The 12,290-nt window shown below is 36.3% G+C and overlaps 1 protein-coding gene across 7 annotated transcripts in view; it reads right to left on the minus strand.

The window, feature by feature from the left end:
* CSMD2 (CUB and Sushi multiple domains 2) overlaps positions 1–12,290 on the minus strand; it is a 1,065,508-nt gene that overhangs the window by 452,783 nt on the left and 600,435 nt on the right. For all 7 annotated transcript variants that reach the window (XM_056795117.1, XM_056795119.1, XM_056795118.1 and 4 more), the window contains one exon: positions 3,359–3,471. In XM_056795117.1, coding sequence (XP_056651095.1) covers positions 3,359–3,471 — 113 coding nt within the window. The remainder of the gene's footprint in view (positions 1–3,358; positions 3,472–12,290) is intronic.

Here is a 12,290-nt window from a genome sequence, read left to right on the forward strand (position 1 = left end):
ACTTGATTATGCTTGTTACAAAAGTTTTTCTTTTTTATTCATTTTCTTGGTTAATTGGAAGAGAAAAGATTGGAAGGTGATGAAACTAGTAAAAGAGGAATGGCACTGAAACTTTTTTTAAATGTAAGGAATATACCTAAGGAAGAAAAGACAGGACAATTTTAAAAATAACATGTAAAATTACATACTTTTTCTAAACAAGAAGCATGAAACGGAGATTCACAATTTCATAGGAAATATCCATCTTATGTTTTCCTCTGCAAATAGAAGTTTTATTTTAGGGAGTTAAGCTCAAAATCAAAAAATAAAAATTTTTAAAAGAAAAGAGAGAAAAGCTAATATGGAGCAAATTCCTGCTTAGGGAGACTTTACCTGCATACTTGATTTTCTTTGTAATTGTTTTCAGTATGGTACCACAAGTTCTAGCAGAAGGCAAAACACAACTAGTGCTATTATAGGGCCTGGCAGAGAGAACAATATATAGCACACTCTGAATAAATGTATGGATAAATAGATATTAGTGTGCTATATTTAAATGAACCATATGTTCACAGCTAGCTTACAAGAAATTTGTTGAAATAGGAAAGATTTTTTTTTTTCTAAAAATGAGCTGCAACTTACTCCCTTGCAATTACCCAGATGGCTCTCACAATCAGCATAGAGATGGACTATATGGCAATAGTTGCTCTTGCTTTTTATCTTCCAGATCCCAATATATAATTAGAGGAAGGAAATGTTAGGTATAAAGCAACAGGGAGGTAGTTCTGCCTTTCTGTTCCTCTTGTGGCAGTTTCTTCGGTGTGTTTGCTAAATGAAGGAATGTGAGGAAATAGAATGGATGTCAAACTAGACCATCACTAGCCTCAGGAAGGATTAGATGAGGACACAAAATTAATTAGAAAGGAGCATTTACATCAGATATGAACTCCATTCACCAAATATTTATTAAGTACCTATGGTATGCCAGGGTGCTACAGAGTAAATATATAAAAACATAAAAGCTATGATTGTTAATGATGATGGCTTAATAAGAAATGTACCAGATCATGTTCAGGTATTTACTTATTTCATCCTTAATCTCTATAAATATGAATCTTAGAGAATTTTATGTTCTTCAAGAGAATAACCTATACTAGAATTAGAACACTATAAGTTAAAACAGGAAAAAGTAGCAAAACCTACTAAATGTAAAAACAAAAATACTTTGGTTCTAGAAAGCAGATGATGAAATATACTTCTTCCCTCTGGTTAGAGAAGTTAAGGGATTGTTGAGACAGAATAATGTATACCCTCTGACATACAGTGAATGTTTTAATTGGCTTTCCCTAACTTTGGCTTTGTTACAAAAAAAAGTTCTATGGTGGCAAGGTGAGAGATTATCACCAGGAAATAACAGTGGTCTCAAAAACAAGACATTAATAACATTTTAAATTTCACAAATAAATGTTATAGAAAATATAATGTAATAGACAAGTGTGAATTTCAAAACTACTCCACCCTGTTCAGACCATTCTTTGGAGGATGGGATTTAGCTATTTCCTGATCAATGACAATGGAGATACTTGGAGTAACAGAGTCAGGTCTTGGAAACTGCAATCTCCACCCTACTCAGGTAGAGATTAGGAAGAGCTGCAGCAAAAAAAAAAAAAAAAACCTCAAGATTTAATTATTTGAGAATACGGCCCTCAACAGACATGTGAAAAAAAAGGACAGACCTCTGGGCGGTCCTAGGTCAAGCTAGAGCCACCATTGGCACTTGTGAGGCACAGGAACTGAGGTAGGGAACAGCCTCTGGAATTCGCTCACTTTCTGTAGACAGGGCAAGATGCCACTTCATGCTAGGAGCTTGAGCAGGGAGGAGTCCCGCAGACAGCTTCTTTCAGATCTGTCACGTGAGTCAAGGACTGATTCCCTTCTCTACCTTGGCCTTCCAGGCCTAAAACTCCCTCTGGCTCTAACAGAAGGTTGAGTTAACCTCTTTCCCTTTCCTCCTCTCTCCTCTCCCTCTCCCTTTTCTTACTCCCGTTGTGATTAAACCACCATAAACTCCATTCTGACTTGAGTGTTTCATTTAGGGAATTACATAGCTGAATTCCCTGGTGACCATAAATTAATATTTTAACAATCTTTAAAGGTGATTTTCACCATAACACAAGGCACTGAAAATCCAAATTCAAACCCTGCTTCAGAACTATGATTCTTAGTTTCCTCATCTAATAAAATGAAAGGATTGGTCTAGATCAGAGATGTAAAACTATTCTCACCAAACTCTCCAGGACTGTTGAACCAAATTAAAATAAAACTGGCTAACAAAAAAGAAATAAAAATTCAATATTTGAGTTTGATACCACTGGTCTAGATGATCTCCAAGGTCTTAGAGCTCTAAAATCTATGATCTTATAATTCTTTAACACTGTATATTTAAATGCAAACATGTTTTTGGTGTATGAAACTCTTGCTTTAAAAATTTGCCAGCACATAATAACAACACACCCTAATTATAGGTCTGATTTTTTGAGTGGCATATTAAACACTTGAAAGTTGAATTTTAAAACATCAGCATAAAAAGTGGCAACTGCGATTCCTTTGTTAACTGAATAGGACGTGGCCAAGAACACAGAGCTGCCCTTATTCCCTATTTTAGACATTTATGTCCTAAACACATGTCTTGAACACATCCACTGAAGTCATTCAGTGGATCAACAAATATTTAAGCTCACTGTGAAAAGCCCTGGCAATACAAAGGAAGGAAGAAACAGGACTCTGCCCTCCAAAAGCTCACAGTATAATGGGGAAGACAGGGTGCAAAAATATGGCACATACAAGCATTATGCTATAGATGGGAGACAGTCTCAGAGAGAAGGCAACAGGAGTAAGAGGGGCCAGGGAGGTCTAACTTCAAATTGTTATCCTTACATGGTGTTATCCATAGATTCTAGAAGGATGTATGCTAATAAGGCATGATATCTACTGAGTTTTTCTAAGCTAGAAGGGGCTTTTTGAGTATGGGTCAGGTGGCAGATCTCATGCTTCATTAGAGCACCCAGCTAGCTAAATTCAAAGAAGTTTGTCAGAAGGGTCAGTGAATTTCATGGCCAGAGTAACTCTCAAAGATAATTTAAGTTGTAGTGGAACTGTAATCTTTGTCAGTAGAGGGAGTACTACACTAATTAAATTAAGGAAACTTAACCTATGTTCTGAACACAGATTGGGCACTATTTTATTAGGTAGAGAAAAGTGTGAAATCTCCCAGGGCCCTTTCACCTGAAAAAAAAAGTTAGAAAATTTTCTTTGGCAAAGGAAAGTAGTATTGAATAGACTATTAGGTAGTTTATATAACAAATGATCAAGTAAATACCTTGGTATTGGGCGCTGAATCCCTTCAGCCTATGGTTGCCATCCGATGTGAAGTGAAGGCGGAGCCAGTTCTTACTGCTGATAACTGGAGGAGGAAGGCTGGCTCCCGTGAACCTAGTGAGGCATAAAATGTAAATGATCATTAAAAGTGAGCATAGATGGGTACATTCTTCACTGAATGACTCATGATGCTAGCCACCATAAGCAAGCCATATTCTCTTTAAGGCAGGTCTGTCTCCAAGGATAGCTGGGAGAAGAGACTTAGAGACTACCTTTGAAGCCTTTCCCTAAGTGATATAGATCATCATAAGCAATAAGATACTAAGGCCATAATCATGGACAAGGATCCAGTGACAAAGATATATGAATCTGAGTACACCCTTCTACTGTGATATGGATATTGTGATATTATCATTCCCCTGACTTTGTGAGAGTATTAGTTTGCCCTGGCTATTTTCATCAAACTTGAACTCATCAGTCTGGGTTTTGAGAGCCTTAATACTTTTAGGCTATCCTAGCTAACCAACAGCCAACCCCTCTTTTATCAGTAACCAACTCTTTCACCTCTTGTAAGCTATCCTCTTCAATTTTCCTCCTATATACCATGTTCTTTCTTCCACAGCCCTGCCTCTGCCATTCTACCCCTTCTTGAGTACCTAATCTCTCCATAAATTCACTTAATATATGCATCAAAAGATTTCAAATTGAATCCTTTTGCTGTATTACTATAACACCTAATAGTCTGCTTCGTATAATTTATCATTGATTTCAGGGACAAACAGCTACTCCAAGTACAATATGTATTATTCTTCTAAATTCTTCCTTCCCCTAACCTACTCCTAGTCTCTAACTTGAGTTAAGTAACAAGCAAATGCTACACCCAACATGTATTTATTCATTGCTGACTTTAAGAAAACATGATACATAATATTGTCACTAATTAAAAAAAATATTCTAGATAGAAAAAAAAATAATCTAGTAAGAAAATTCTAAGGAGGTGAAAGGGAATCAAAACTAATGCTAAGATGTTGGCAAGTAAAAGATACAAAGGAGAAAGAGAAGGAGCATACAGTCTTCATTCTTGGAACTATAAAAGACATATAGCTTTGGCCATAAACGGTGATTCTGAAATTTCTAATAATTAAAAAAAAAATAACAAACCACTAAGGATGATTCACAGGAACCTGTATATGGGAGAAATCATGCTATTAGACTGCAAAAAGAATAGAAACTACATACTGTGTGGTGAATTCATACAGAAATATATAGTAATAAGGATGTGAAATACATAGTATATAGATCTGACCTAGCTAATTAGGATCATGTGCTATCATATTAGTATATCTACCCAAATGTGACACACATACAAACTTCCAATCACTATAAACTTTTGTTGATTCACACAGGAACAAAAAATATATTTGAGGCAAAAAAGCCCTTCTATCTTACTAACTTTGGAGTTCTGGGTAAGAAAATGAAAGATCTGAGTGTACAGGTAATATTTTCATTAAGCAGTTGGTCACTGAAATGCTTTTGAAGACCTGGATCTGCTTTTCTGTACAACAGCCTATAGCAATATAACAATGTGGACTTGAGTCATGGAATGAATCTGATGAAGATCAAAATTGAGATTTGAGAGGAACTGCCCAAAAGACCAGATTCTATAGAGGACAAGAAGTTTGAAAGGGAAATACACAGAACTGTACTAATTTACAGGAGGAAATAGCTAGGAAGAGGATACTAATAACTCAAGAATAGTAATGACCTATGTTATATTAGATAAAATGGGTAATAAGTAAAGTGAACTTGAAACATTGACTTAAAAAGATAACCACCATATAGGTATTACATTATAGAATGGGAATCAACACTGAATACAACAATGTGTAGTAATTAAAATAGTTGGTTGAAACTGTAAGAGTTAAAATAGTGGAAGATATAAATTGTAGTAGATATAAGAGTGGATGAGTAAGTTGTGACTGCAGGAAATATGTTTTCACTACAGTGTTTTGTTTCAAATCAAATATAAGGTGGTCGCCAGGGAAATATTCCCAATTATTCAAATATACCCAAGTCATCTGGGTTTTATAGAGATTTTAATTAATACAAAGTAGGAATTAAAGAAAAGGAGAGAAAGAGAGAAAAAGGGGAATAATGGGAAAAGGATAGGCCAACCCAGGGCAGCCCTGACCAACCCAGGCCTAAGCCCTTAAGAGAAAGATCAGTCAGTCCTTAATCACTCACCACAAGATCTGTCCAAGCAAGGATTCTAGTGACACCAGGCCAGCATCATCTCAGCTGCCTCCACCAGCTCAATCCTCAATCTGAATGCCCCTCTGAATGAATCTGAGCTCCTATTTAAAGGGCATTTTCTCCTATGTCACCTCCTCTAAGTCCTTATATCTACCAATCACAGTAGACGTTTTTCAAAGGACAGACCATTCTTAGTTCACACCTGAGTAGACTAATCTTTTTGAGTAATTCACACCAGGAAAGCTCTGAGTAAGTTTCTCACCTCTTTGTTCCTTGTAAATTCACAAGTTGCTTGACCTTTATAGGTACTTAGCACCCTTTTGTATTAGTCCTAAAATAGGCATGGCTTAAGAACTTTTTGTCCCATTATAAGTATGGGTTTAAGTACTTTTCATTGTTCAGAAAGGAGTTTACAACTTTATCTTCCTCTAGGGCAGACTTAAGTAGGTGGAGTAGAGTTCTCACATTGCTGATCTAAGTAGAGTTCTCACATTCCTGATCTAAGTTCCTTCATTGTTTAAAATGGGGAATAGTCCCAATGGGAAATGGTCCCAATGGGGAATTTTTAAGATTCACAATCCTAACCTTATGAAGCAGGGTCTGAGAATTTTTAAGGTTCACAAATGGAAGCATATAACTTTTAAAAAATTCTGATAGGAGGAATGAATAGTAGAGTATGATAATAAAGCTTTTAAACTCATGAGGATAGGGTGAAAGAAAGTAAGCATATAAATATGAAAAAAGAAGAAGTAAACTAATTTAATATTATAATATATTACAAACTACCTGAGTAGCCAGAATATATAGATGACATTTTACAAATAAGTTTGATGGCATTTATAGATGAGGAACCCAGGAAATGTAATCAACTTTCGCAAGATCACATAGGTGGTACCCATTAGAAGCAGGATTTGAACCTATATCCTCTGGAAGCTAAGTGAATCCAGGCTGGAGTAAGAAGAGTTCAGATCTAGTCTGAAACACTTTCTGTGTGACCCTGGGCAAATCATTTAACACCTTTTGCCTCAGACTCCTCATCTGTAAAATCAGATGAAGAAAAAAATGGCCAGCCATTATAAGTATCTGTGCCAAGAAAACCCCAAAAGGGGTAGTGAAATGCCATCCATGATTGAAAATGCTAAGCAACAACTTCTGACTCAAAAACCATGCTTTTTCCACCTAACTGGTGGATTCCTCCTATTTGGGTATTGTTAAGCACATAACCACATCAGATATGATATAGAGCTAGGATTCCTTTTAGGTATGAACTGACATCAAAGTTCCTTCCAACTCAAATTTTGTGATTTCATCAACTAGGAAAATAGCAGATACACTTTCTGGCATAAGCTTAGTAATTATAAAGTTTATGGATTTTCACTAGTTCTCTTTACTAATGCTCAGATTCTTCTTTTACAATAGTCTGGTTCTTGTCCATAACTGAAAGAAAGAGGCAAATTTCACCTTGATGAAAGGATAAATTTCCTAGCAATCAGAGCTACCTAGAAATGGTGGTTTTGGACTAGATTGCCTTCTTCAGATGAATAATCTTATGATCATGGAAGATTTTATTCTTTTTTTTTTGGCAGTCCATATCATTTTTGTGCCACTTCTAAGTCCTCCCTCCTTCCCCAATGAAATCTAATTTTTTCTCTGTATATATCTTACTCCCATTATAACTGTTTTACCCCCTGAGGTCAGACAGAAAAGTCTTAATCCTTTTTCCACAAAAGAGTCCTTCAGACACTTGAATACAAATATCATATCCATCATAAATCTTCTTTTTCTCCTGGCTAAATATTCCTTCAATGGAATAGAATGGAAATCCTTCAATTAGTTCCTTCAATTGAGCCTCAATTCAAATAATTATATTCATTCTAAATGATTACATTCATTCTAAATAAATTTCCTCTTATTAGATTCTATATAGATTCTATTTAATATTCTTTCCTGTCAAGAGCTTTTTGGATCTTGACTCTACCATCCACTGTTGACTATCAATCCCTCCTAGAACTTTAAATGCCAGAATGATCAGTTTATATTTTATTTTCAAGGCAATAAGGAACCACTAATGATTCTTGAGCGCAGTAATAACAGTCATATTAATGATTTAGGAAGATTATTTTGGCTACTGTGTTAGTCTTTACCAATCCCTCTTAATTCTAATGTCTTCCCCTTGTAGATATCTTGTATGTAGCTCATTTGTGAATAATTGTCTCCATCTGATAAAACATGAGCTCCTTATAAGCAGGGACTGTCTTTTGCCTTTCTTTGTACCCCTAGCACTTAGAATGTGCTTAAAAATGTTTGGGGATTGACTGTTTGAGAAAGAATAAAAGAAGAGAAAGTCTAGGAGGCTATTCCAATCAATGCATTGGTTCTATCTATCTGAATTCCTTCTAAAATCTTCTAAATTATGCTGTCTCCCCTGTTAGAATATTAGCTCCTGGAGAGAAGGGACTGTTTTCACTTTTCTATTTGTATCCTCAGTGCTTAACACAATGTCAATGGAAAAGTGGGAGGAGGGGGAAGTAAGAGGGGAAGGATGCAAGGCATTTTGTGAAAGGATAGGATTTGACAAAATATCTGATTTTGAGGGAAGGGAGAAAAGAGCACAGGAGAAATCAAAGATCATTCTCTGGTTGTGAAACCATGTTACATGAAGAATGGCGGTACCCTTAGTAGAAGAAGAGATATTTAGAAGATGACTCAAAAGGGGAAAAAATTATGAGTGCCATTTTTTTTCAGGAAGCTAGGTGGTTCAGTGCATACATCACTGGGCCTGGAGTCAGGAAGAGCTAAATTCAAACCCCGCCTCAGATACTAATTAGTTTGACTGTCGGCAAGTCGGCAAGTTTACCTGTTTGCCTTAATCTACTGGAGAAGAAAATGGCAAACCACTCCAGTATCCTTGCCAACAACAACAACACAGGGAAAGTATGGTCCACAGGGTTATGAAGAATCAGATAGGGCTAAACAACAACAAGTACTTTGTCTACTTTTTTGTTTCAGATGATTGTAAGACATCCAAATGCAGCTGTCCAACAAACAGGTAATGAAGGACAGGAGCTCAGGACAGAAAAATTAGGCCAGCTCTATAGATATGAGACACCTGTGAACTCATGGAAACTAAGGAGATTGGGAAGAAAGATTCTGCACTGAGCTACCATGTCTCAGCTGCCTCCTTAATATGCTCCTGCAGGTTCTTTCTCTCACTACTTCTACTTTAAGGGAAGGCCCAGAACAGCTAATCCCTCATTCTCTTGATTTTGCCACCATCTTTCAAGCAGGTACTGTCTTCTTTCCCTCCCTGAACACATCTCTGCTTTTTAGCTCCATTTTGTGTTTTGAATTCCCCCATTAGCATGTAAGCTCCTTACACAAAGAGGCCTATAAAAGAGTGTATATCCTTTGACCCAGTAATACCACTACTAGGTTAGTTTCCCAAAGAGATCAAAGAAAAAGGAAAATGGCCTATTTAAACAAAAATATTTATATCAGCTCTCATGGTGAAAAAAATGGTAAGGGATTATCCATCAATTGAGGAATGACTGAACAAGTTGTGGTATATGATTGTAATGGAAACTGTTGTGCTATAATGACAAGTAGGAGGGTGTCAGAAAAACCTGGAAATCCTTATATGAACTGATACAAAATAAAGTGAGTAGAACTAAAACATTGCACTCAGTAATAACAATATTGTAATGATGATCAACTGTGAAAATTGTCCTTTGATCAAAACAATGATCAAAACTTTGATCAAAACAATGATAGAAGACAATCTCAAAGAACCTATGATGAAAAATATTATAAACTTCCCCGGATGGAACTGCTGACTTCTGAGTCTGGACAGAAGTATGCTTTTTAACTTTTCTTTATTTTTCTTAGTTTACTGTGTGTTTTCTTTTGCAACATGGCTAATATAAAAATGTTTTGTATGCCTCCACATGTGTAATCAATATTATATTATTTACTTTCTCAAGGAGTAAGAATTTTAAACTCAAATTTTAAAAAAATAAATGATAAAAAATTACATATAATTGGGAAATATTTTGTGAAATAAATAAAAATTTTGTTTAGAAAGAATGTGAATGGAATAAATGGGGACTATAGTGCTTCACCAGACAGAAAAACTATCTGTCCTACACAAATGTAAGCTCCTCAAGGGCAGATACTGTCTTTTTGCTTGTATTTGCATCCTCGGTGTTTAGCAAAGTACTTGAACACAAATACTCAATAAATCCTTGTTAATAAATGCTTGTTGACTGAGGATGTAGAGAAAAAGGGGTGTCCAGAACAGTTAACTGAAGGATTTATTCATGGCAGGGAAAGTGGAGGGCATACACAGATGATGAACCAGAAAAGAAGTTTGAAAGGAATAGTTAAATCCAGAGGAAAACTAAGAAAAAATAGTCATAAATATCTAGGGGGGAGGGGTGGCTATCAAAAACTTCAAAAAATTAAAGGATAAAGATTAAGAAAAGAGTCATTGGATTTAGCAAGTAATAAAAATCACTAGCCTTTATAAAGTGCTTCAATGTTTGCTAAACCCTTTCAATGTATTTATGTCATTCAATCCTCAAAACAACCCCAGGCTATTCTTATCTCCATTTTACAGATGAGGAAACTGATACAAGATAGGTCAAGTCACTTGCCTGGGATCATGACTCAGGATCATGAAACTGGATCACAAAGCTATTAAGGCAGGATTTTAATCTAGATCTGACCTGAAATCAGAGACTATAAGGAATTGAAAATTATAAGAACTTTCTTATGAAGGAAAGATTAGATTTGCTCTATTTGAGTCCAGTGGGCAGAACCAGAGCAATGGTTAGAAGTTGTAAATAGGCAAATTTGTTGCCAGGGAAAACTACCAAACATCCAGAAGAGAATGGACTGTCCAAAAGGTAATGAATAACCCTCCCTAAAGTTGTTCAAGAAGAAGCTGCATAACCAGTTCTCAAGTATTTTATAGCAGGATTATTTTTGTATATAAGTTGGACTAAAGGGTAATTGAGGTCCCTTAAAGCTCTCAGATTCTGTGATTCTGCTCATGAGAGGTGAGAACTGGAAACAACAACAACAAAAAAGTTTAATTGTGAATGGGAAGAAAGCTATAGAAGGATAGCTTGAAGAAATGACAGAATCAAGTGAAGGGGTTTTTAAGGTAAGAGACTAGGGAAGAAGCCAATTAGATTTAACCCCTGTCCCAAAGTCCACTGATATAAGGCTTTCTATTTCTGGAAATAAATGCCCTGCCCCGCAAGAGAGGCAAAACAGGGTTGGTAAAAGTGAGAGATCTCTAGCCTTCTTCAGCTTTTCAGAACTTTTTAAGCACTGTTGGGTCTTCTGGATTCAGTATCAAGAGGGAAAATGGAAGAGGACAAACCCACTTCAGGGTTACTGAACAAAAAGCCTCTGGAAAGCTATGAGTGGGCAGGGTCTATTAAATCCCAGTCCCCAGATTGCAACTTTTAGAAACATTCTGGAACTGGCACCATGTGGGGAAGGAGCCAAGTCTGGATATAGAGCATGAGGTTCCCCTTCCCCTAAAAAAAGTTGGAAGTTAGATTGAACCCAATCACATCCCCTAGACTAATAATAATTCAAGTAGAGATATAATTCTAGACCAGGACCACTGCCTCTAAGGAGAATAGAGTGACTTTAGTCCTTAAACTCCCGTTTCTCCTCCTGGCAAGGAAGAAACTTTTGGAGAAGTCATGGGAATAAAAAAATCATAAAGGTCTATTCTAGTGGGCAGGTAGGTGGCTCAGTGGATTGAGAGCCTAGAGATGGGAGACAGGTTCAAATTTGACCCCAGATACTTCCTAGCTGTGTGACCCTAGGTAAATCATTTAATCCCCATTGCCTATCCTTTACTGCTGCTCTTCTGCCTTGGAACCAATACACAATATTGATTCTAAGACAGAAAGTAAGGCTTCTAAAAGAAAAAATTAAAAGACAAGAAATGTTTGCCTCCCTTTGAGCCACATAAGTACAGCCCTTGCTACATGTGGGCTCTGCTACACAGGTCTCTTTATACTTGGGGGCTTTCCTACATAAATAAGGAGATACTGAATACTGGAGAGAGAATTAAGGGGGAAACTTCTGGAAGACATAAAAGAGGGAGGGACTAAGGATATAATTATAGGGGTTGGCCTTGACAAAAAGGTCCATCCCATCACCAGAGATTAGAACAAGTAAAGAACATAGGGGAAATGACTGATGATAGGAGTTTTGAGGCACAGAGAAGAACTCAAAACCGTCTAGAAGAGTTCAGATACAGGACTTTTCTTAGTAAAGAAGAAAAAGTCTTCTACTAATAGAAGAGAGGGGGAATTATAGAAAGCTTGAGGGTTTTAAAAAGCTTTGAAAAATCCACTTAGTGAGAAACCCCAAATACTATTTACTAAAAGACTACTTACTCGAGAAACAAACAGAGTTGTAAATATAATGGTAATGCTGACACATCCTAAACTTTGATGTGGAACCCATATTGCTATGCTGATAGTGATTACAAAAACCAATTATGGCACTGAACCACATCCCAGCTAAAAGAGTCTATTATAGTTCAAGTCATTTATGTTTTTTAAAAAGTCATGAAAAACAGTTCCCCCCCCCCACTGCAAAATTCAATTCTATGTAAGACATAAAAAATGTGTATAAATCAGTTCTTTCCTTTA

Source organism: Monodelphis domestica, chromosome 4, assembly GCF_027887165.1.
Source record: "Monodelphis domestica isolate mMonDom1 chromosome 4, mMonDom1.pri, whole genome shotgun sequence".
Classification (NCBI taxonomy): domain Eukaryota; kingdom Metazoa; phylum Chordata; class Mammalia; order Didelphimorphia; family Didelphidae; genus Monodelphis; species Monodelphis domestica.